This window comes from Antedon mediterranea, chromosome 10 (assembly GCF_964355755.1).
Source record: "Antedon mediterranea chromosome 10, ecAntMedi1.1, whole genome shotgun sequence".
NCBI classification, from domain to species: domain Eukaryota; kingdom Metazoa; phylum Echinodermata; class Crinoidea; order Comatulida; family Antedonidae; genus Antedon; species Antedon mediterranea.
Window position 1 is genome coordinate 4,114,548 of NC_092679.1, and position 27,157 is coordinate 4,141,704.

Below are 27,157 nucleotides of genomic sequence, written 5' to 3' on the forward strand. Positions count from 1 at the left end.
AGACACACCTTACCGGTGACAGCGTTTTTTTCAATGCCTTTGTCTCTCCTCGGCTTCGTGTCTTGTACTTCATATATATATTTCTATGTTTAGTAGTTATTATTTCATGTTTATTGCCGAAATGAATAAAATAAAAATAAAATAAAATAAATATACAATTTATGGAGTATTTGCACAAAATTTTGATTACCCCGATTTATGGTGTACTTGCACAAAAGTCAATATTTTATTTGATAGTCATTTATTGGATACAGTATTTGCAAAATCAATATATATTACACTGGCACTGCCTATAGTATTATTATGGGCGTATACTGTGCTAAATGTGAATTGTTGTTTCCCCTCACAAAGATATGTTTTGAGTATTTAATTAAAAGGTTACAAAGTGTCATGGTAATTCCCGTTTTGTCGTTTATATGAGTTGAAAACGTTAAAGATGGAAAGTTTGTAAAAAGTGCAACAATTTAGGTAATTCCCCCATTTAGTTTTATAAAAAAGTAAAATAATTGTTCTTTCCCAAAAAATTGAAACGAAAAATTATTATTATTATAGGGAAACACGACTGTTGTGTTTTTGTGTGTTTGTACGATATTTGATTCTGGTTGACTTATATAAGGTATATACCTTGCTGGAAAATACCAACGATGTTTTGTATTAGTTTATTTACTGTCGCGGTTAGCATACTGTCGATTTCGTCTCTGCAATATAAATAAGTCGGTATTACAGTATGCTTACTCAATCTTGGGCGTAACCATTTAATTTCTGCACTTTAAAGATGTTAGCCAAGTATTTTCGGACCTGAATATGAAATCGCTGTCGCTTTGTCAGATTATATTTGGTATTCGCCATTCATATTTCCGATTACTAATTTGTGTGGTTGTTGCAGCCATCTTTATGGACTTGAAATATTTAGTTGAAAATACTAGTAAATATAGGTTTAACTTAACACTGGGATGCACTCAAACATATAGCTACAAATACCGAAGAGACACCTACATTGCCGCACCAGCCTAACCGTTATTTCTCATGGGCCAAAACTGTTGAACTTTTTTCCTGTTTTCCTGAACTGCAATTACTGTAAATAATTTTAAAATAAGAATTCCGTTCCCTTTGTAAATAATTATTAATTTGACATCACAAGCTTTTAGCTGAAAACTAACATGTAGTAGAACTTCTACCATGATCAGTGATACTAAACTGATTAGTTAGAAATAGTCTGCGTCTGTAGGAATTGTAATAGTGATGGTATTATATCTATATTATAACGAGCTTGGATAAACAATGAATCTGAATCTACTGCCTCTCCGCTGAAAATTCAGCTTCGTATATCTCTTATACCAGTTTTGTCCAATCGGATCTTTCGTTTGCTAGTTGTTTAAGTTGTTTGATGTTTTTCTTGGTTTTTAATTGTCCGGGATACTTGATGTTTGTGTTCTGCTTATAAATGGTGATAGGTCGTTACTGAGAGTTATTGGTTCTCGGTCTTCCTCAAAATTTTATATTCGTAATGTTGCTGAAATAATAGCTTAATGCTGTGTTAGCTGGTGTACATGGGTCAAGTTAAAAGTTCAATTGTAAGAATATCATTATTTAGGCCTGTCGTAAAAATATAATTCATTTAATTCATTGACTGTTTTTAGATACAGAACGACAAAATGCCACTGAACAAGTTCTCAAAATTGGCAGTGGACGTGCCAGTCGACTTGCGCATGCACATACCATAACAATGACGTCATAGTGTCAGTCGACATAGTGGACGTGCAAATAGAAATTAATAAAAATAATATAAACAGGGTTGTTGACCTTGCTTTCAAAATTCATTGGAGCTTGGTTTACGCATCGACGGATGTGCGGATGATACAGATCGCGTCCTGATTGGTCAAATTACTTACGGCGCACATACATTATTATTTGTGTGAGGTTAGCAAAACAATCATGTAAGCTCTGTCTACACTATCAAACTTTATGTGACAAAACAATTTTATATGCCTATATTTAGACACAGTGATGTCACGTCAGTACCACATTTGGGCACATCACATCATAGTGTTGACTGTTGACAGAGCTTTAGAAATCTAAGTAAAAACATCTTAAACAAGAGTGAGTATATATTTTATTTATATTTCAAACATTTATATAATTAAAATCATTACAATATTATATATTCTATTATTACCTTTTAGATATTTGATTTCTATTATTTCCCGTACTAAATACACAACGTTTTTAACAGAGATCATGCCTAATTCCGAAATTCGGGAATATGCCGAGCAGATTGGTAAACATTAAGCATGCGCTGATATTACTCTTTATACGCTCTATTTCTTCTAGTTTGTGTGAAATATGTAGCTATATCGCTCATTCAAAACCACATTTAGTAGACGGAGTAAGTACAGGAATTTTGTTTATATCAAAAACACAATATTATTATATTCTACAGCAAGGTACTATCTATTATGCCAATAGTATACGTATATGTAAATGTGAATGATTATTAGTGTATACTCATAACTATAGTATAAATCTAAAAGGTCATACAGTAATTATATTTTGGTTTATGAAAATGTGTACGCGGAGTACTATAAGGCAGAGAAACGAAATATATTATCAAGATAATAATTTAAATTTCTGAAGTTTTCACTTGATTGGATATTGTCAATGCATTCTATGGTTTCTGTATCTTCTTCACCTACCACGCACGTTTCCGGATCATCGTCTCATCTAGGTCATTCTTATCGTTTACTATGGAAACAAAATGGCAGAATAATAGCAATATTGTCCGGTTTTAGTTTTCAGAAGTATATTCTGTTTTATTATTTAATATATATATATTTTTCTGGCTGTTTTACTTTGTCGTTTTGATTTACCTTTTTGTTTATTTTTTTTTTGTATCTCCATTGAGATCCAGCCACTGATACCCACAGCATTGTCATTTTTTCAGTGCTTATTTTTTTTGTATCTGCATTGAGATCCTGCCACTGATACCCACAGCATTGTCATTTCTCAGTAATTTGCCTTTTAGATATATAGATATAGATATATATATATATATATATATATATATATATATATATATATATATATATATATATATATATATATATATATATATATATATATATAAAAAAAATCAAGATCAAATAAGTTAAAACTGCCTCAATATAGATTTATTTTAACGACATGTTTCGGGCATAGCCCATCATCAGGTGAAAAGAATTGTAACAAAGGATAACATATATAAGTCACAAAATTACATAATAAAACAAATCAACGAATCAAAGATGTTAACAAACAAAAGGCATAGTTATAAAGGCACGCCTCCAAAAGCTATGGTGTACAAAGCAGGAATGGTTGCTTATAAAGCAGGAAATTTAAAACAAAGACAAAAGCTTCAAGTGTAAATAATTGTTAATATGTGAATGTCTCTGGCAAAATTAATGTTTAAAGGATCTAAATTGTACATTTATGCCGGTAGGGGCAAGAGTGCCAAGCTTTACAATTATTCTTTCTTCTATAATTCTACGAGATGTCTCAGAACCATTACATACTTTAACACCAGAAATAGTAATATCCGAAAGGGAATGCTCATTATTACAAAAATGGGTGGCTACAGGTAATCCGGGAGTCTTTAGTTTAATAGACCTTAAAAATACCTAAAATACACAAGACTAACAGTCCTGGTAGACCTATTGTTTCCGCTTGTAACGCGCCTACAGTTGTTATTAGCGAGTTCTTGGATGGAATCTTGAAGCCAATTGTACAAAATTTGCCAACCTACATCAAAGATAGCAAAGAAGCTGTAGTTTTGTTTAAAGATTATACATTTTCATCTGAGAGTGCTTATCTTTTTACAATGGATGTTACGGCCTTATACACATCAATTCCTATTCAAGATGGACTTAGCGCAATGAGACATTTTATTGAACTAGATAATTCAATTAAATATCCCGCATCGACAATACTACGTCTCGCTGAACTTGTACCTAATACTACAGCCTTCAACTTCAATGGAAAGTTTTTTCGGCAAGTTTCTGGGATAAGCATGGGTACAAAAATGGGACCTAACTTTGCTTGCCTCTTTATGGGGTATTTTGAGCAGAATGTGTTACGAGATTATAAGGGAAAGAAACCAGATTTATTCAAACGGTATATTGATGATTGTGTTGGTGTTATGTCGGGAACTTTAGATGAACTTAATGAGTTCATTAACTTTGTGAACAATTTTCATCCTGCTATAAAGTTTACTCATGAAATTTCTGACAAGTGTGTGCCTTTCCTTGATATTAGTTTATCTATTGATAAACCTGGTCTTTCTACATCCGTCCACTACAAAGATACTGACGCGCACACTTATCTAAATTACAACTCTTCGCATCCTCCAGCTTGTAAGAATGCTATACCGTATTCGCAACTTGTTAGACTTCGACGTTTATGTAGCGATGATGATGACTTTAACATCAAAGCATCTGAGATGATCGATTTTTTCAATGCACGCGAATATCCATCTGACATTACTGTGAAATCTCTAAGAAAAGTTTGCCAGTTAACGCACGAGGACACATTGCAACCTACACATAATACAAATGCTTGTGACCGCATACCTCTAGTCCTCACGTATCATCCTATGAATAAGAAGGTTATTAACATTGTTCGCGATAACTTTTCAATTTTGACTGAAGATAAATCCGCTACAAAAGATATTTTTCAAGAACCACCCATGATAGCTTACAGACGTGATCAAAGCATTAAAGACACTTTAGTTAAATCTAAATTACAAAACAAAGGTAATGAATCAATTGGAACATTCAAATGTAATAGAAATAGATGTTCGACATGTAATTACGTTTCATGTTCAAACCAAATAGTAGGACCTTCTGGTAATTATGTGATCACAGATCGTATTACGTGCACCACTAGAAATCTAGTTTATTGTATTTCGTGTACTAAATGTAATATGCTTTATATTGGTGAAACTAAACGCAGGTTAGGTGATAGGTTTGTAGAACATTTAAGGTCTATTAAACTAAAGACTCCCGGATTACCTGTAGCCACCCATTTTTGTAATAATGAGCATTCCCTTTCGGATATTACTATTTCTGGTGTTAAAGTATGTAATGGTTCTGAGACATCTCGTAGAATTATAGAAGAAAGAATAATTGTAAAGCTTGGCACTCTTGCCCCTACCGGCATAAATGTACAATTTAGATCCTTTAAACATTAATTTTGCCAGAGACATTCACATATTAACAATTATTTACACTTGAAGCTTTTGTCTTTGTTTTAAATTTCCTGCTTTATAAGCAACCATTCCTGCTTTGTACACCATAGCTTTTGGAGGCGTGCCTTTATAACTATGCCTTTTGTTTGTTAACATCTTTGATTGGTTGATTTGTTTTATTATGTAATTTTGTGACTTATATATGTTATCCTTTGTTACAATTCTTTTCACCTGATGATGGGCTATGCCCGAAACATGTCGTTAAAATAAATCTATATTGAGGCAGTTTTAACTTATTTGATCTTGATTTTTTTCTATATCCTGCCTATGCAGCTCTTTGATTTATATATATATATATATATATATATATATGTATATATATATATGTGTGTGTGTGTTGTATGATTAGCGGAATCACTTACCTCTATTTATCTTAATTTTTCTGTGTATGAATAATACTATGAATACCAAGATCAATACAACACATCCTCCACAAACACCGATGATATAAGCCAAATTACTTTCCTTAAAACAATTAAAAAGAATATAATGAAGTAATTGTTATTGTTACAAGCAATACTTTGATTCCAAAACGCTAAAAACTATTATCTTTTATATATGCCTATATTTCCAATATAGTAAACGTTGGGGTATAATGTTTAACATAAGTCTGTAACAATTATTTAATTAATTCCTGGAATAACTGTATTTTAATTTCTATCGTATTTATAATTTCTCAGTTGAAACTGTGCTATTGATTAGCGATCAAAAAGTTTGACAAACAGCAAAATGTGATAAAATGGAATTATTAAAGTACATACTATGAATTCTATAATGTTTAACTCCTCTTTGGATTGTGGTGTACTGGAAGAAACTTCAGATAGATAAAGATAAGAATTAATATACATATGCATTTTAAAGTTGTTTGGATACACTTTGGTATAACAAAGTTGAGAATCATGTTGACATGTTCTACAAACAATTATTATTTAAACGTGAATATTTCATTGTTATTTTTGCATTCTAAATAGCACAACCGATGCCACAAACTATCTTGTTTTCTATGAAATTTTCTAAATTGAGATTAATATACAAACAACGTAGGAGTATTGAAACGGGTGTACTACTACTAAACTACTATCAGAACAAATATACTTCTGTAACAAGCCTAATAATGAATTAATTTGTTTGTAATAGTCTTATTTTTGAACTTACGAGGAATGTCACTGCAAATCCTTGATCCAATATCAGCTTCGGTATAGCCATCACACTTCAGACATTCCGTCTGTCCTCTCTTAGGCTGGTAAAATCCGTGTGCACATTGCTCACACACTGCATCCTTTCCACGATACGATCCAGGAGGACAGTTTACTAAAGAATATATACGCACAATATTTGTCATATATTGAAGATACCAGTAATACTTACAATTACGTGAAATGGGATTTAGATAGATACAGAACAGTAATCAGAGGTACATCCTGTCATAGCGTATATTGATTTAGGCCAAACTTACAGCAATGTCTTGATCCAACGTCACTATTAATATAACCATCACATTTCAGACATTCTGTTTGTCCTTCTTTGGGCTGGTAAAAACCTACTGGACATTGCTGACAGACGGCAGGCAAGTTATTATTTCCACGATACGATCCGGGAGGACAGTTTACTAAAGTAAACAAAGGAAATGCCATTGGTGTTTTTCCCTTTCAAAATATAGATCAAATCAGAAATACAGAATAATATGTACAGAACGCAAACAGGCAAGCGATCAGAAACATTAAAGTCCCATTTTTTAGATCTAATTTAAGGTCACAAACTACATTTAATGTGAAAATAAATAATATGGTACTATTGCGATAACTGTTTTCGTTTTTAAACTGTTAAAAGTGTGAAAAATAAGTCGATTCTAATAATTTAAGCGGTCCGCTATAAATCGCAACATGCATTTATATTAAGTTTTCGACCGACTGACGACCCACTTTCGATTGATCGGTAAGGCCAAAACAATGAAGAATAGTAACTTGTCAGCGAAAATACCGGGTTTTCCCCAATTTGTATAGCTAGCACACGATGTTCGTACGTTACCGATGTTTACCAGCTAGGCCTACAAAACTAAACCTAGCTAGGCTAGGGACTAAGACTGTCCACGAGAGGACAATCGATTCGTGCATTGTTTCTATTTTTATCATAATTTACCATAAAACGTACAATTAAACAAGAAATGACCTGGTTGAATGTTTTTTAAATAATATATATGCATTACAACAATTGTAGGGAACGGGTCAAGTAAACTAAAAGATAAAGAACAACTCACCACAAATGTATCCATCGGCGTGCGCGTATTGATTGTTGGGACATATTGGACCATTTAAACCCGAATTGAAGCCTGTCACTTCAAACACTTCACCTTGATGTTCAAATAGTTCACCTGGACTCAGCAAGTTCTGAAGTTGCACAACTTTGTCAAGGATATCGTCAATCTTATCTTTTACCCGTTGCGCCGAATCCTGACGACTTGCTGTTACAATATCAATAGATGATGCAGAAGTACTTTTTATTTCGAATGTTATCTTTTTGAGAAATGTTTTCTCTTGTGGATTGGACTCCTGATAGTTGATACGTTTTACTTCAGGGTCATCATTACTAATGACATTTGTAATAGTATCTTCCAAAGATGCGTTTGGTGACTTGGAAAAGTCTTCTCGATAAAGGTCTATAGTTATATTGTTGGAGTATTCCGGCATCGATATTTTAAGAATGTGAAGTCTAGCAGCATTTGAAAGCACTCGTCCGTGTTCGTTCCATGCTTTGCACGTATACCATCCATCGTGGGTAAAATCTGGGCTTAATATCTCAATACTCGAACTATTTTGCCCTTGGATGGATTCCATATCTGATGACAACGACTTCTGAAAATACCATTGATAGTCTGCTAGTGGCTGAGCTGAGGCTTCACAAGTGAAGTATGCACCTTCGATATTGCCATGTTCAATTTCAGTATCTTGAGGATGCTCGTTGATAATAGGAGCGAACTCAACTGTGACGTCACATTGTAACGACGACACTGACGTGACTTCATTGGAAGCCTGGCAGATGTAAGTGCCAGAATGAGATGCGTTTGCCTGTTTTATATTTATTGTGTTTGAATTAATTCCACTCAGTATTTGACCATTGAACACCCAAGCAAATGTTGGCAAAGGATTTCCAGTTGCTTGACATGCCAGAGAGAAACCCTCTCCTTCGACTGCTATTATTGTTGGTTCTGGATGCTGAATGATTGTAGGCGCTTCTAAGCATACATCATTGGAATCTTTGAGAAAAGCAACCTGATCTAATACAGATATCGCGCTTATTTCTGCCTCATCAGCACTTGACAAATTACGGTTAATAAATGTTGATACAAATTCATCGAGTACAACAATATCTTCATAACTTTCTCTACCTTCAGACAAATACCTTATAGCAATCAATTCAGTCGTTAAACAGTCGTAAAACCCTTGGCAGTCCGTCAGGCCACTGGAGTTATAAGTATACGTGTTCATTACAATTTCCCATTTAGTTACAATATCAGCCTCAAGTAATGATTTTGTGTTGTTTGCTTTCATCTTTGCAGAATCAATAACTTTTGTTAAAGCATTTTGTTCAACTCCGTCATCTTGATCGACGTCTTCTAAATCATTCATTGTCAGGTTGAAATACAGTAATGCACTGCTATTTACAACACGTGGCGATGTTGATGATAGATTGTATAAGTAGTCATTTTGAAACTTCTCTTCATTTTCTAATGCATCAGTATTAGCAGCTTTGCTAATATTTACTATCTCTCGCAGCATTTGGAATGAGGTTTCAATAAAACCCAGTATGTCGTTATAGTCTGCGCACCTTTCTTCATTCTGAACGACTCTTTGATCTCTCTGAAGACTGCTGGTAATGTTGAGATCTAGTGAGTCATTGGTTAGAGTATAAGATAATGTTTGCATAGGTGGTTGTTCAATTATGATAATAGTATCGCGTTTCTTTCGAAGTCCAATGTGTCTCGTGTCTCTTCTTCTTCTAATTGATCTTGATACATCACCAAACAGTTCTTCTGTAATGAAGAGTGCAGCATTTTCAATAGTATAATTCAAATTGTTGACGTCAATGAATACTTGAATCTGTACTGGAGTGGCTGACAGCGTTAAGGAACAGACTATTGGAATGGTAGTGGTGTCTTCTTCAACTAGATCAATGTTAAATTGTAATTCTTCTAACTTTAAACTGTCTTCGAGCGATCCGTTGATTTGGTGTTGCTTTATGATCAGCCCTGCTTCAACATCGTTACGTATTTTGGTCAATGCATCTTGAGTATTGTTCAGATTTCTCTGTAGTGCCAACACTCTGTCTGATACTACCTTATGTTTGTTCAATGCATCATCAAGTTCGATTGCAGCTTCATTCAATGCTGCTTCTGCAACTGATGCAAGTAAAACAGCATTATCGAACTCTTCAATTGGTAGAGCGAGGTCAGGTGTTCCTTCTTGTATTTTACCAAATAATTGACTTCGATATTTTCGGCATTGTTCGTTACTTTTAACACAACTTGCATTCGAAATTTGTACACTACAAGGAACTTCTTCTGTTTCAAATGTTGTTATTTGACCCACGACCTCATTCCTGATACAAGTGCTACAAGACTGAAAAATAACTGTTATCGTAACGTCCTTTAGACACTCTCTACAACATTCACCTTTTGTATACGAAACTCGACTGCCCCTCTTTACTGAAGTTACTAAATTTATTGCCCCACTAAGATAGTTACCAGTATAAATGTTGAAAGCCGCTGTAACAATTTTGACTAAATTAAAACTGGTTTTCTTAACCGCTGTTGGGATCCAACAAATCCAGCAACAACTAGTTTTTTCTTTAACAACGGTTGATTCGTCTCTTTCACTACAACATTTGTATGGTACCGATGCATAAACTTTTTCTGTAAAATTAACAATTTTACTTCCTGGTACACATACCCCACTGCATTCCTCAATTACACATATTTTTTTCAAGTTTTTTTCTAAATCCTTTATTGTATCATTGCGCGCATTTTCCAATGACCGACGTGCACTTTCAACTGCAATATTTGCTGCCACAACGTCTTCAACTGCAGAATCATGTTTTTGTCTTGCTTTAACAACATTATCATTTTGTACAGCTTCGTCTTCCAATGCATCATCTAATCTTTTTGTTGCTGTTTCAACAGACTTGGAAGCTTGGCTCAGCCTTTGTTCACTATCATCAACTGATTTCTCAGAAATTGAGAGAATTTTGTTTTTGAGGATTCTTCCCAATGATAATGGTCCTTCAGCAGCAATGTAACCATTTACAGATAGAACCATTGACTCGAATGAGCTCAATTCTGAAGTAGCATTTCCAACCATATCAAATAAGCCCCAAAGTTTACCAGAAAAACTAAAATAGGTCTCCATCATTTTCAGTAACATAGTTGTCTCTTGTTCGATTCCAAGGAGTTCGACATACACTGGAATACTTCCTTGCCAGTAGTTGCTGCTGGATTCAAATGTTAAACTCAATTGCGATCCAGTCTTGATACGGATGAACTGATTGAGAATCTCAGTACTAAAGTACTCTCCTGATATCCAGACGGTCTGTGTGTGTTGAAACTCTTTCTTCACAGAATGCAAGACTTCTACCTCTAACGATGGAAAGCAAAGAAATGGTGACAGACAAACTTCCGAGAAAAGGCGAAAACCTGACCCAGAAGTACTTTCATAAGCGAAAACATTTTGTACTTCAATAAGAACTTGATTGCTGAGATTCTCTAATCGTCTGATCATATTTAGAACAGTGCTTGGATGGGAATTGCTAAGCAGTACATCATTGGCATTCCAGAGAGTTGTCAAAGTTAATTTAGACTGCATACGTATTTCAGCCAAAGAGTTGGCAATCAGTTTCAAATCTTGCTGTAATAACGCTGGGAAATAATTTTTAATAGTGGCACTCAAATCAGCGACTACAGATTTCAGATCATAATACAAATTATCAAAGCCATCAACCATCAACTGCTCAGCCATTGCATTTAGTTGGGGCGATAGGTTTTGTAGATCATATATAATGTCTGTCATGCTGTTAAGATCAGTCGGAAGTTCCAACTTCGGTGACAAGTCATAGTCCACAAACACCTCTACATTTGGCTGGTCTGTCTTAAGCAACCAGGAGAAAGGTGTGTTGTCAAAAACACCAAATGACGTCGATGATTCCATCCTTATTCCTCGATCAGATGAAAATGACCCATCTACCAAAAAATCTAAATAGACAACAATTAACTTTTATAAAATTAGAATTATCAATATCATTAGGCTTACAGTCTAGGTTATACAATCTCATAGATTTTTGTTGGTTGTAAATTGTTGGATCTTATGATGCAGTAAGACTCACCACCAATACTGGAGCTCAATATCGGAAGATTTGCTTGATTTGAAATGAAATTCAATTCTACGTCTTCGCCAAGCATTTTCCAGAATAGGCTAATTTCGGAATCTCCAACTTGCTGCAACGTCCAACGTTGTACAAACAGATGACTAAACAGCTGTTGATATAAACATCGCATTTTTTACTCACAGAAAATGTTATACATCCTCCAAATTGATATATAGAAAATAGGCCTATAGGGTATGTATGTGTACTTTAGGCCTACGTATGTGTACTTTAGGCCTATGTATGTGTACTCGTATGTGTACTTTAGGCCTATGTATGTGTACCTTAGGCCTATGTATGTGTACTTTAGGCCTATGTATGTGTACTTTAGGCCTATGTATGTGTACTTTAGGCCTATGTATGTGTACTTCAGGCCTATGTATGTGTATTTTAGACCTACTTAAATACGGTATTGCATATTTAACTTACAAATTACTTCTGTTCACTCCACCCACGAAAGAAATTTAAAAAATACAAAATACCTGTGTAACATTATCCAGGGAAACGTGGATATCCCCACTACCTTCGACTTTTGCAGACACCGTGTTGTTGATGTAGTAAGAGTATTGTAGATTGGCCAAAATGGTGACGTCATCCTCATTGTTTTTATCACTTGGATTGAGCAGAGAAGATTGAAATTGTGACTTATCAATTTTTCCTGGATTGAGTATATCAGATTTTGAAAACGCAAGAAAATTCACAGATACTTCAAGAGAATCATCAGGATTAATATTCATGACGTAACTTAGGAGATCTCTTGAACCTTCTGGAAACACCATCATCACAGATCCAGATGTCATTTCACAAACACCCACAACAAAACAATATTTTCCTTTGAACGGCGGTACTGGCAAAGATACAAGTCTGCCACCAATTGTAAATTCTGCCTTAGAGAGTAAAAAGACAGAATACTGGCTGTCACTGGAAACGGGTGCAGATGAACACCATTCGATTGATTTTACCTCAGTGCCTCTAAGACTCAGTGTTGACAAAGATGTTTTAGCATTCAACGGATCTATATCTGCAGATATAAACGTCATCCAGTCTGGCAAAATATTTTCAAGTTGGCGGGTATAATTGCGATACAAAGAGTTAAACTGAACAAAGCTTTGAATATTAGCCAATTTTATATCTTTACTTTGACAGTTGTCACGTGGTGATGCCGTTGTCAAACTGCTTCGAAATGTCTGTCCATCAAGACTAAGCGGCAGTTCGAATGTGCGTGTTGTCAGTGATACAACTCCATTAGTAGTCTCTAAAGAAGGGCTATTGCTCTTTGTCCATTCTTTGGTAGAGGCATAGTCTAGTCCTGTAGGCCTACATGTGGAATGATCTGATAGTACAAAACATCCCGATGGCAGACGAAAGCCAGGTGTAAATCGTTCTTCAATATTTCCCTGCGTGTTGTTTTGGAATACGAATATTTCGTCGTCGCCTGGTGTAATGAAGTTTACTGCTTCTTTTCCTCTCAAGACATATGATACCTTGACAAACCCCTGACTATCCCCGCGAATAGAACATGTACGCTTAGTTATTTTTGAAGAAAACGATAACTCTTTTGGTACAATATCCACTTTATCAGAATCTGTTACAATAGTTACATGAAGCACTTCATTTGGTTTGGCAATGAATTCCAAATTATAAACTTCTCCTACCCAAACGTCTGGCCAATCAGGTGTTGTTACGAATCCGTATGCGCATGTCTTTCCTGTATAACCAGTTCCAGAGCAGTCACATTGAAATCCACCTACCTCATTTTGCGATGCTCGACAATCGCCATTTACACACGGAGTTGGCGTGCATACCTGAATTTCTAAAATAGAACAAGTATATTAGTTACTTTAAACACCGCGTTTTTCAAGGTTATTGTACCGTAAGTTTTGCTTCTCTATTTCATTTTGAAGAGAGAATACCCGTACTTTAGTGAATTACAATCTTACCAATACATTTTGGAAAAGTGCTATTCCAAATGCCAGACCGCAGACATTTTGTAACAATGTTTTCTTCCAGGAAATATCCGGAATCACAACCAAAACTACATTTACTTCCCATTTGATTTTCGCATGGAGAAAGAATGTATCCGTTGAGGGGCGATGAAATTTCAGGGCAGAGAATCTCTGTAAGATTATAAAAAAAGTATAAAAGCTGTTAATCGCCCATTGTGGAGTGGTAATTTGTGGAAAGATACTATCTATGTGACTGTTTTATTTTAAAGCTAAAGCCACTGAAAGTTGAGATGTACAGATATTCAGGATATTTGTCCATACATGTACTAAGAAGATCCTCGTTTTTTTAAAAACAGAATTTAAGAAGGAATAACACAATTTCTTTAGGACAAACCTTCACAGCGTGTTCTACTACCACTCCACACACCGTTTGGTAAACATTCTCGCAAGTCGGATCCTATTAAACGATAGTTCCATTCACACGAAAAGGTGCACGTTTCTCCTGTTGTAAATCCGCTACATGTTCGATTTCCGTAAAAAGGTACACCGATTTCAACACAAGGGTTAGCTGTTAAAAAACACGGTGATTGTAATTGAATTAAAATTGACCATTTTTTTGTACAAAGTAACGTAGTAATAATTCAATTTTTGTATTGCCTTTTCCCTAAATTAAACAAAATCCACAATATTTATGATAGTGCTTGCGCATGAAATTATGGAGAGCCTTTGATATATCTTACCATTCAATAAATTTATGGTTACAATGAAAAGTGAAAAGGATAAGTTTAAGCAAAAATTCACTAGTCACCCGTGCAGTTTTTCTTATCAGGATCAAGTGTCCATCCGTCATGGCAATCGCAACTGAAGCTACCGATTGAGTTGGAACATATTTGCCCACATCCGTCTATACCAACGCTACATTCATTAACATCTGATACCAGAAGACAAAAATACATTACTATTATCCCGCTGACTATAATAAAGCGAATGTAGAAATATCTAGTTTAAAGAAACGTCAGTAGATGTACAGTAAAAATAATGTGTTGTTGTAAGAAAGAAGTTGTATGTATTGTAGCGAGAGAACGAATCAACAACAAAATAGTTGCAGTGAAATAGAAGTATGGATATTGGAACACCTTATGTGGGCTCTGGAACCACCTACCCTTGAACATTAAACACACATCATTAATCGAGTCACTTTAAGTCACTACTCAAAACTCACCTTTTCTGATTTTTTTCTACAGCGCCATGAGCAATGAATGTTGGAATGGCGCTATATAAATCGAACGATTGATTGATTGATTGATATGTTACTTTGATGATTTGAGCTTTCCTTACCTTCACAGTTGTATGAATCGTAGGCTTCATATCCTGTGTGACAAAGGCACTCAAAACTACCTTGTGAATTTGTACAAATGTGACAGCTTGCGAAAGAGCATTCATTGATATCTGAAGAAAACAAATTATTACAAGATAATTGTTTTTTTTGTGATTTTGTTAAACCAAATTATTTGGAAGCTACGCTTTTGAAAAAGTGGCACACTTCTTGAGTAAAGGTGGTGCGTCCAGAGTGACGGTTCATAAGTGTTTTTTGTTCTCTTGGCTTTCTTCCTGCGATATGTTCACTTGTAATAGACGCTTCTTAGTTTATTATCTTCTTCTTCTTCTTCGTATTAGGAGCCAACTTCATATGTGAAGACTCTGCTCCTCCAACTCTGTTTTGCTAGCTCTACTGTATTTGGTTGAGTGGTATTATTCTATTTATTTATCTTTTACAGAGAGAAACTGACTCCCTTATTTATTTATATTAATTATTATTATAATTATTATTATTATTGTTATTATTAGTGTTATTATTATTATTATTATCATTATTGTTATTTTTTTTCGCCTCTTTTTTTCCCCTTACTGTACTTCTCCTTTCACTTTTCTTTCTCTCTTTTCTTCTTTTCTTCCCTTTCCCTTTTCTCTTATCTATTGTTTTCGTTGTAGGCTAAAATTGATAGAGTATTTCTTATTTATGACGTGTTTGAATACCTGTACAGTTAGTTGTTCCAGAATATCCTTCTGAACAATAACATCTAAAAGTTCCATGAAGGTTTTCACAGTAATGTTCGCACCCGGCATTGTAGAGTTCGCATTCATTTACATCTATTTTTTTAAAAGAGTATATTTAAAATGCATATAATATAATTTTCTATTAAATGAAATATCTGTATAATTCACTGTTTTTTTTTTACAAGACAACATTTATGACCATTCCATCACACACACGCACTATAACAGAGCATTTCACAGAAGACAAACACATTTGTTTCCTATATTTCACTTTGTCTATTAACTAAATCAAAATAAGTTGTTCTATATTTACCATGTTGACATCTACTTCCGTCATATCCTTCAGGGCAGTCGCAGTTGTTAGGTCCTGTGCACTGGCCGTTGTTCTGGCACTGAGGCTGACAAACGGCTGTAAAAAATTGTACGTAGTTTATCGGAACCGTAAAAAAAGAGAAAAGTTCAGACAACGTGATTGTTAGAGTAAGTGCGATTAATAACGCTCCACGTGACTAAACCAGGAATACTCAAGTGCTGGTGATGAGACCAATAGATAACAGTCAATTCGGACTAAAAAAATTCGGATATAAAGCTTTGTTTACACTATCAAATTAGTTTAATAAAAGAAAGTGTGATGTGCCCAAATATGGTAGTAATATGACATCATCGTGTCTATATAATAATTATGTACATTTTAAACGTTTGATAGTATTCACAGAGCTTTAATAATATCATAAACGTCAAAACATATATATCTTCAATAATGATACCATGTATCATGGTATATTTTTATTTATTTGTGCTTGGACTAAAATTAACTATGGGATCTGAAATTTATGTATATAATAGACAAAATTTAGTATCTTACGCAAACATTCGGTAAGCATTGAGAGTTCATATCCAGAGAGGCAACTACATTCAAATCCACCGTAGTTGTTAGTACATATATGAGCACATCCATCAGTGTTCTCCCAACATTCATCACCTAAAATGCAAAATTATGGCAACATAACTCATTAATTTAATTAGTCGTCATAATAAGATGGAACTTTTAACAAATATTGCAATGTGAAAAGGGTAACTATTACGTTTGTATAAATGTAAGATTTAAACGTAACGCAACGTAAGTGATTTGACCAATCACAAGCGATGGATTATTCGAACAATTGATTGAGTTTCGTCTCTAGTGGAAAAAGAACCAAATGCCATTTCGTCATTGACGTATAAGTGTTATACTTACGATCGTCACAAGCATCTCCGACGTAGAAGTCTTCGCATTCACAATAATCTGGAGCCGTGCACTCTCCGTTAGCACATGGTGGAGTACAAGTAGCTAGAAGTATGAGTTAAATTGTTAATGTCGAAAATCGATTTAATAATTGATAAACAATATAATAATACTCAAATATTTTACTGGTCTCCACTGCAAATTTTGAAAAAAAATTTGAATTTGAAAACAAAGTTCGCCAGTTTAGACTAGTTTTAATTAGAAACCATGTTGTTGACAGCCTATTTGTATGTTGTAATTTGTAGATTAGATTGAAAATGATACATTATTTATTTCCATTCACTCAGGATATAATGATAGTATACGTACCTTCGCAGTCACGCCCATTTGCTTTCAACACATATCCCGTGTTGCATTCACAATAGTAACTTCCGGCTGTGTTCCTACAATGGTGTTCACATCCACCGTTGTTATCCGCACATTCGTCAATATCTTTAAAAACGTTTAATATTTAATTGTTATTGGTTAAAAAAACCCATTGAAACACCCGCATTGCCTGGAGTGTAGACAGTATTAAAAATGTAGTACAGTATTGAAATAAAAAAGATGCTTAATATCACTTAATGCATATTAATATCATTTAATGCTCATTGTCAAGATTTGAACCTCATTCTCATCTAATTCCTCGTTTATTATAGTAAACTAAAGTATATATTTCATTGTTCCAAAACTTTTTACTAATTGTGGTAATATTTAATAATCTAATACGTAGAAAATGAATTTTTCTGATGTTATTACCGTAATAACAAAATTGGTAATTAATTATGTGTAACTTACCAGAACACTGTGTTCCTTGATATCCACTGTAGCACTCACAAGTGTCAGGATCCACGCAAGTTCCACCAACACCACAGTCATCGGGTAGGCATATTGCTAAAGATCGTTATGATATAAAATACACCATAAAAGCAAATCAAAGGGTTACTAATGTACATTGGAGTAGAACAACTGTAGTAGAATGCTTTATTAAAAAGTACAGAATGTTGTCTATGGTATTCATCATTATTAACTGGTAGGCCTTGCTGTGATACATTAGTCCCCTTTTGGGGAGCTGTCCACTTGCTGATTATCATCCATATAACGAAACCATTATCATGTGGGCACATTATTTTATTTCGTAATATAATTCCCCATGATTACACAGAGCAAAATGAAATCCAGTTTTTTAAACGTTGTGTTATTTCTCGGCAACTTTATATATTTATCTTACTTTCAGCCAAATTGAATTTACTTGAAAATCATATCCTTTCTTGAAAGCATAAATATTTCTTCAAAATTAAGATACTATAAAAGGCTCAAAAACAATTTCGGAGTAGATGGATACTTACTACAGACCCTTGATACTAGATATAAGCGAGCTTTAAGTCAACTAAGACTGGGCACACTTCAACTAGAGGTAGAAAGGAGAAGATGGAAAAGAATAGAGCGCAGCAGTAGGTTATGTAAAATATGTAATATAAATGAAGTTGAAGATGAATATCATTTTGTTACAGTTTGCTCTCGTTACAAGGAAATCAGAAAAAAATTTATATCTTCTTTATTTTTTGAAAATCCAAATACTTTTAAATTCTGCCGTTTAATGTCATCACAGGATCCAATAATTATTGATAATCTATCTAAATATATTTATCATGCTTATAAGTTAAGATATATCTTTTGCTTAGAGAACGAAATTAATTAATTCATTTATCTTGTGATCATAAATTGCTTTATTTTTCAATGTAATTATTATTTTGTTAATTACTAGGGGCTAGAGGCCTAAAGTAAATAAAGTCAGGCGATAAGCCTGAATGAATGAATGAATATCGAGTAAATATGAACTCACGAATCGTACAGCCTCCTAATCCATCTTCAGCCCAGCCGCCACAGCAATAGTAGTTTGTCGAGTACACGCTCCAATACTGAAGGCGGTATGATCGGGTATATCGACGACTTAAAGAAAATAGTATTTACACATAATCACAACAGTAATGGAAATAACAAAAATGATGTAAAGAATTAATCAATTAAAAAAGGTATAACAACGCAGTTCTAAAAGAATATACTTTAGTTTTAATTCTTTCTAAAATGCCAAAACACTATGAATTAAGCAATACTGTAAGTAGAAAAAAAAGATATGCTAACGGGCCAAAAACATTCAAGGATAGAGAAACTTACTTGGTCTTATTAAAAAAAATGTTTTGCAGTTGAAAAATTGAATTTTCAACTTTTAATAAAAAGATTGCTGCTGCCAAATTATTTCGGAAATAATGGCTACTCCTCTGAAAGTTTCACATTTAGGGTGGCTGAGAATGAGTTTTCTTCTACGCTGCCTTTTTGTTGAAGTTGTGAACACACAAAACAACACAACTTGAAATCGACGACTTAAAAAAGGTATAATACAGTTCTATAATATACTGTAGTATAAATTCTTTCTAAAAATGCTAAGACGCTATGAATTAAGCAATACTGTAACTAGAACACAAAGATGTGCTGACTGGCCAAAAATATTCCAAGATAGAGAAGAAAACATACGGGTCTTATTTTAAAAACAACACAACTTGAAATGTGAAAAAAAAACAGAAGTCGACGTCTATGTGGTCATTCCGGGTAAATATCAAAATTCACTCTATAAAATAGTCACTCATTAATAAGCCTGACATACATGTTTTTTATTTTTTTTTATTTACTTACCCATATGTGTTGCAGCGGCTCCAGCCAAAAGTACCACAACTCGTGGAACCTGTAGTTTGATGAGAGACTGAGTAGGACACTGTACTTGAATGTAGAACAGATACTTGCCTACTGCAGACATTTTCTCTAAAAAAGGTCAATTTTTTGCTTTATTTTTGAAATTTGTAAACGTTTATGATGAACAAAAATTTAACTTTAAAACTATTATGTATCGATGCTTGTACTTTTAACATTTGTTTGTTTCAACAATATTTTACGAGGGCGGTCAATCCAGCCGAACTGAACATAACATGCAACAATTAACAATCAAAATAAATAGATTTTATAAAAATTAACAAAATAAAATAATGCATACAATAATTAGAAAACAATAAATTAAATTGAGAGAACTGACTGCAAGCTAGCAGGCGAGAAAGAAACCCTCATCGTTTTGTTGTCGCCTCCCATTGCGGCGGCGAGCAAATTATCAGGTGAATGTGCAGCGTATACTACTTGTGGCAGGAACATACACTGAGTAATAATAATATGCATAACGTGACAACGTCTAACAAAATGAAGCAAGTATTAATTCATAAAAATGAATAAATTATTAATTCATAAAAATTAATTACAGTACTGTTTTATTACTAATACCAAATGCCTACATCAGCTTCTATGGAAGCACAGGAGGCAAACACATTCGCTTTACAGAAAGCATACAGCCCTAGTCCTAGGTGTTTTTATGCATTGACAAAAATGTAAGGCCTAACATTTCAGAATCAAATCAAATCAAATCAAATCTTTAGAGAAGTGATATAATGAATGCAAAATTTGAAACTTCACTTAAATAAACAAGAAAAGCTATTATTACTGTATTGACAAATATTCAGGTACCTGGTAATCATCTAACAGAACTGTATGTTCCCCGGGTCAATGAACAAATCTGAGTGGATTAGAAAGCTTTAACAAACTAAGAGATTTAAGAGTAGCAGTCTTAGATGACTCCGTTGTCAAGGCCACAAGTGCCAAATCCCTTTGTATTGATGATATGTTAAAAGCAAAAGAATAAAGAAGGCTCCAGACTACAAGCTACAATTTTATTCGATTTCTGTGGCCCTTTTGGGCTTTGTCAATAAGAACTCTCAAACCAGACAAATTTCTCATTTGTAATGACCTAAAAAAGGTTAATGACAGAGCCAAAGCTTGAGGGACCAAAATTTTGACTTGCCAGAACAATAACCTCAAGTGAGGAGGGCCGGGCCGCGATTTTTTTTTTCGTACATAAGTTAGGGACCCCCTCATGAAACGTCACAAAATAAACATGAATAATTCATCAGTTAAATTTTCTTGCTCCGTCCGTGTGCACCCAAGCGCATAGCAACAAGAACAACTACGATACGATTCTAGGCCTAGGCGATTCTCCACTGTGTTTGCGGCGTGCGATTTCATAAAAGAATAGCGGCGTTTTGTGTGGATTGTCGAAATAATCTGTCTTCAGTTTTTGGTTTTTTTTTAAATAATTATTTATTACTAAAGAATTACGTGATAAAATTATAGTTTCTATTAATACTATTAGGCCTAATTATTAGTCTCTATAAAGCTCGTGTCTATTCTAGTAGTCTGTGTGTGTGTGTGTGTGTGTGTTAGGTGCTCCGAGTAATAAGTCAGCAAAATTAAACAAATACATTACACAAAATTTATTCTCGTGTTCATACGCGTATTTTTAAAGTTCCTTTGAGTACATGCATATTGTTTGATAATAAAATAACAGAATTAAAAAATTACAGTACACAAAATTATACACATTCTTTATTCTCGTGTGTCTAAACTTTCTTTGGGCTATGACCAATACTACTAATACTTAGTTGAATGTGTCTTGCCTAGCTGTCGACACATTTTGCATAGTGGTAGTGTGTGTGTGTGTGTGTGAAGAGTGCGCCAAGGCAATCACGTGAATCCTAGCCTAGGAAGAATCGTATCGCAGTTGTAATAATCACGCGTTGTTGCGATTATTTTTTCGTACATAAGTTAGGGACCCCTCATGAAACGTCACAAAATAAACATGAATAATTCATCAGTTAAATGTTCTTGTTCCGTGTGCACCCAAGCGTATAGCAACAAGAAGTGATTACACAAGTGCGGGGTACGACTAGGCCTATCTCCGCTGTTGTTGCGGCGTGCGATTTCATAGAAGAATAGCGGCGTTTTGTGTGGATTGTCGAAATAATCAGCCTTTTTTAGTTTATTGTGTTTTTAATATAATAAAGAATTACGTGTTAAAATTATAGTTTCTATTAATACTAGTATTAGGCCTAATTATTAGTCTCTAAACCCATGTCTATTCTAGTAGTAGCTGTGTGGGTGTGTGTGACGTGTGTGTGTTAGGTATGACCAAAGATAGTTACACTGACTTTGGTATGACACAATCCGAGTAATAAGTCAGCAAAATTAAACAATAAACATTACACAAAAATACATTTTTTATTCTCGTGGGTCAAATCTTCCCATCTCATGTGTTCATATACGCGCATTTTTAAAGTTCCTTTGAGTACATGCATATTGTTTGATAATAAAATAGCAGAATTAAAAAAATACAGTACACAAATTATACACATTCTTTATTCTTGTGGGTCTAAGCTTTCTTTGGGCTATGTCCAATGAATTACTACTTAGTTTAATGTCTTGCCTAGCTGTCGATTAGCATCGACTCGACACATTTTGTGTGAAGAAGAGTGCGCGAAGGCAATCACGTGAATTGACTTAGAATCCTAGGCCTACTGTAGAAAGTATCGTATCGCAGTTGTGTAATCACTTCTTGTTGCTATACGCTTGGGTGCACACGGAACAACAAATTTAACTGATGAATTCTTCATGTTTATTTTGTGACATTTCATGAGGGGTCCCCAACTTATGTACGGAAAAAAAATCGCGGCCGGACCGGATTTATCAAACTTGAGCAAAAAAATCGTCTTAACTTTTCCTTAAATCCTTGATTTTGTCAGAAGTCAGATTTATTAATATATCTAAGCAAAAACATTTGCTTAATTTGGTCTTAAATCTAAGACGATGAAAAATGTCGTCTTATCTCATTTCTGCAACAAAAACATTCGTTTTTGACAACGCGAGCGCGCTAGGCCGGAACATTGAACATTTGGAAAGGCTACGCTACTATGCGTTTTCAGCTGTACTACGGACGCTAAAATAATGATATTGATCTTCATAAAAATGGCCTAGAAATTGGAACGAGCAAAAGTAATATTTTCGGGATAGATACGACCCACTTGACTAGCTTTTAGAAAATTGTTAACTGCCAAGGGTCGCTGTCAAAATAAATGAATGTTGATCTGATTTAAGTTTAGAGCGAATGATTTTCGTATGTATTTCCGACTGTTGTGCTCTTTCTCTATTTCAAGTAATAAAAACAATAGCAGCCAGAATGCGCCCTCTTTTGTTGGGAGTGAAAATACGGAGATAAAATGTTATAGCGCTGCCATCGCTAAGAGAAAAAAGCTAATGCGCACGCGTAAGCAAGGATTTTTTGTCTTAAGACATAATTTGCTGCCCCCTAGAGTTTAATGCTGCGCATGTGCAAAGTAAAATTTACCTAAGACAATTTTTCTAAGACGGTTTGATAAATAAGATTAAGTTGTTTGCTTAAGCACTTAAATATTTCAGCTTTTTAAGCAAAAATATAAGCAAATATTAATAAATGCCAACCCTGACTTTACGCGACGCAGTTAGCTCCAATAGGGTATTCAACCCCCAAACATATCGACCTCAAAGTTCTCACAATCAGTTCCAAGTACCAGCCAGGGTAGGCCTACAGTCTGGCAGTATCGGTGCAGGGGAGTCATAAAGTTCAGGAAATGTTGTCGATAGATTCAAAAGTATGTATACTAAACTAAAACTTTTATACTTAAACCATTGAAACAAATTTTTTACAATATCATTTTAAATTCAGTGAGGGAATAATAATAGAATAGAAGTCGACCGGTACCAAAACTGAACCGAACTGAACCGAACTGAACCTAACTGAACCGAACTGAACCTAACTGAACCGGAAAAATTGTATTCCACAAAAAAACACTTATCCAAATATGTTATGTAAAGTGTTCACCACTGCCTAGAGAATAATATCACTATGATACTCTCGGTCCCAAAAAAACGGATAATAGATAAATAATTAAACCAATACATTGAGTATACACATTTTTAAATGGATACCATCAACACTGCATTGTATAGTTGGGAATACACAAAGATTCACAGAAATATTTTAAAATCTCGCTACTATGGAGAGATTTATAAATACACGGCATTATAACCTGAAATCTGTTTTTGTACCTACTAAGCAGATCACCTTTGTAGGTTCTAACATTAATTCAAATACTATGAGAATAACTTTGATCGGGTCCAAACATATAGGTGTTTTTCACAAACGGTTTTACATTATATAAACACATATACAAATAAACTTTATTACTGACAGTTGCTTTTCAACGCTTGTATTAATTATTACTGTAATTACAAAAAATATAAATATCGTTACATGTAGGCCTACTTTACTATTTCAATCGACTATTTGTGTAAATTTGAATTATTTTGGGCTCATTTTGTTGAAGTAATTCCACAATTTCAACAAAGTTTTAAATCGCAATGTTTTACTGTGTTTAGTGGTATATTATTTGTAAAACATGAAAACAATTTTAATTGTTTTGTAACGAAATATTAAAATATTTCGTTACTGAATGGATAAAGAACGTATTTAAAAATTGTTCCTTTTTGCACCCATTCTTTTCTCCATCCCTCCAACCCTAATGTTACATACAAAACACAAATTGTGTTTTTTTAAATTTGACTCAAACATTTGGACTCATTTTGTAACTTTCTCTTTCGAAAGTAATTCACAGGGTGCTAATTTTAGTTGAGTACATAAATCACTGTGTCTATTTATCGTTCCTGTAAACGACATGTATTATTGTACATTTGAAATCGCTATTTTTTTTTACGCTGAAATTATACTATGTATTCGAGAACAATTCTGGACACGACCTAATAAATTGTAATTATATGAGTTATTAGTTAGGAGTGGAGGAGTTGTACGCCCTCCCTATTACGGAGATACGGTTACCCAACCCAAACTCCTTCACTCAATATTCTGCTCTTAATACTGGTTGACACATGCGCGGTACTGCCTCCCGTACAACTACTCCACTCCTAACTAATAATTCATATAATACAATTAAATTTCAACTTACAGGTAAGTATCGTTTAATTTTTAATTAAACAAGGAGGAGATGAGTTCTTGAGCAGAAGAAATTTGAAGGAAGAGTAAGATGAAGCAAGTCGGATGTCTAAAGATACTTCACTATGTCTAGCAATGGTGAAGTTAAAAGAATGAGTGGTAGGAGGAAGATGGAGAAGGATACAAATAGCTTTGTTTTGGATTGTTTAAGTTTTAATGCTTTACAGGAGTCCCAGACAAAGCAACAATAGTCAAGTCTGGAGATAATAATAAAGAATTATACAAGAGGTGAAGAGAGGAACTATAAGTAAATTTGGAGGTAGGTCTACGTGCAAGTGTGTAATTGAGTTTAGTTTTGTACAGAGCGACGATATATGTGATTTCCAGGCAAGAGTATTATGATGATAATGCCAAGGTGTGAGAAGTAACGGATTTGATAGGAGAGTTATTAAGACTGAGGTAAATTGACTGAGTTGTTGGCTTTTAGCTTAGGAGAAGTACATGACATTAATAAGCGCGTATCTCTGTGTAAACAAAAAATACTTTCTCACTTGATTTTATCACATCTTTTTAAAACTCAAACTAATTGACAGTTTTCCCCACTCAATCAACTAATGTTTTACGTTTAAACGTACAAATCTATGTAATGTAAGAAAATGATTTTTGTTTTCCAATCTCTTAATACCGGATTTAAAGTAGTAAAAACCAAACAAAATTCAACTTACCGTCCTGGGCTGGGCACAGAAATTATAATGTTAACCAATGAAAGAAATATAAACAACGAAAACATCATTAAATCGTGTATGCAATCAATGCATTTAATTGTCTGGTGTAACTGCCTTAAAAAAAAATCGAAATGTGCTTTTAGAAGCGGCAATGTACCCCGATGTGACGTTTAATATGTTGTTCTCGGCTTATATACAAACATGAAACAAAAAATACGTCAGATCACGTGATGTTTCAAATATTTTATTTTAACACTACTTCCTGTTACGCTTGTTTCTATATATAAATTATGGTTAATTCTGACATAGGCGAGCAGAATGGAAAAATTTCGGTACAAATCTCTGCCTTGGATACCTACCTGATCTATTTTAGATGTACCGTAAAATGTAAATTTGATACCATTAGTTTTCACTATTACGATATTTTCCATATTTCTATCTTAGGAAGATATTATAAAGAGTTTTTAAATAAAATTTCATGATTTCATTGGTAGATTTTCAAATCAGTTTCAATTGTACGTACGCGTTCAAAGTAATTTCCGGGTTCACGATGAGTTCACCTTGCAACAACCTGGTTTCAACTAAGTTGGCCGTTAGTGGCCATAGTTTTTTGTTTATTTTCGGAACGGACCGCGCGTGTGAAGGTACAGTAGTTAAAAAATAAACATTATACTGCAAATTAATAAAGATCAAATTAAATATACGCCATAAAGCATCGGAATATATTGTGGGGAATAGTATTATAAAATTACATAGGGAGATCTGATAAGACATTTTGTTTAAAATCGAGTGAAATCCCGATGGACGAGTTTTATTGAGTAAGCTGGCAGGAATAACTGTAGGCTATCCGTATTCCATTAGGACCGGAATGTCTGCCTATGTTGCAAGTCGTCTAAAACGTCTTCTTTCTTGGACTGAAACGGTCCACTCTGTCGCGGAAGTTAATTTCAAAAGATGTTTAAATTAAATAATGTATTAATTATTAGGATGGTATTTATTTGAATAAACGCCTCCCCAATAAAACATCACTTTGAATAATAACCCCCCCCCCCCCGCCAACCCAACTATCTAATAAACGCCCATCCAAATTTATACACACAATATTGTAATATATTTATAATAACACAATTATACTATTTGTAGTAGAATTCATCGTACTGTTGTCTACAAGCATTACCTAGCATTTGTTATTCTTTTTTACCATTTTCATATATATTAGAGGATTTCATTTGATTATAAATGTTACCATATTATTAAAACTAAAAAATAAACATATCCCTTGAATAAGCACTTCCCACAAATGAACTCCACCTCCCCACTTCCGCCCTATAAGGGCCCTACCAAACAGTAAACACTATACTTTAAAATTTTATTAATCATCTAAGACACTGTCAAACAGAGTAGGTTTAGTTTTACTAATGTCAAGCATTTTCAGTAATGGTAACCGACAAAGGAGAACGTCCTTCTAAAACCTTTTTACCCGAGTCATTATTATTCCGAGAACCATCGTCTACACTTCCTAGAGGGGGAGCGAGCGAAGCGAGCTCACCCTCTAGT

General features: G+C 34.2%; 1 protein-coding gene across 1 annotated transcript; it reads right to left on the bottom strand.

Annotated features, from left to right (window-relative positions):
- Nucleotides 1–1,528: 1,528 nt before the first annotated feature.
- Nucleotides 1,529–25,892, bottom strand: LOC140060919 (uncharacterized). The gene is made up of 21 exons (XM_072107289.1): nucleotides 25,601–25,892; nucleotides 19,652–19,777; nucleotides 18,804–18,910; nucleotides 17,756–17,851; nucleotides 17,288–17,410; nucleotides 16,931–17,023; nucleotides 16,559–16,675; nucleotides 16,007–16,102; nucleotides 15,673–15,786; nucleotides 14,974–15,084; nucleotides 14,444–14,566; nucleotides 14,030–14,203; nucleotides 13,630–13,806; nucleotides 12,172–13,502; nucleotides 11,651–11,801; nucleotides 7,536–11,519; nucleotides 6,735–6,887; nucleotides 6,434–6,589; nucleotides 6,040–6,092; nucleotides 5,641–5,743; nucleotides 1,529–2,742 (listed from the first exon to the last, which is right to left on the bottom strand). The coding sequence occupies exons 1-21, from the start codon at nucleotides 25,666–25,668 to the stop codon at nucleotides 2,690–2,692; spliced, it is 7,509 nt and encodes a 2,502-aa protein (XP_071963390.1). The 5' UTR covers nucleotides 25,669–25,892; the 3' UTR covers nucleotides 1,529–2,689.
- Between the last annotated feature and the right edge of the window lie 1,265 nt (nucleotides 25,893–27,157).

Coding starts and splice junctions, on each gene's coding strand:
- LOC140060919 (XM_072107289.1), bottom strand. CDS start 25,668: ATGATGTTTTCGTTGTTTATATTTCTTTCATTGGTTAACATTATAATT. Junction 15,787..16,006: donor CGGAAGTAGATGTCAACATG/GTAAATATAGAA, acceptor TTAAAAAAATAG/ATGTAAATGAATGCGAACTC. Junction 11,520..11,650: donor ATTGAGCTCCAGTATTGGTG/GTGAGTCTTACT, acceptor TTGTCTATTTAG/ATTTTTTGGTAGATGGGTCA.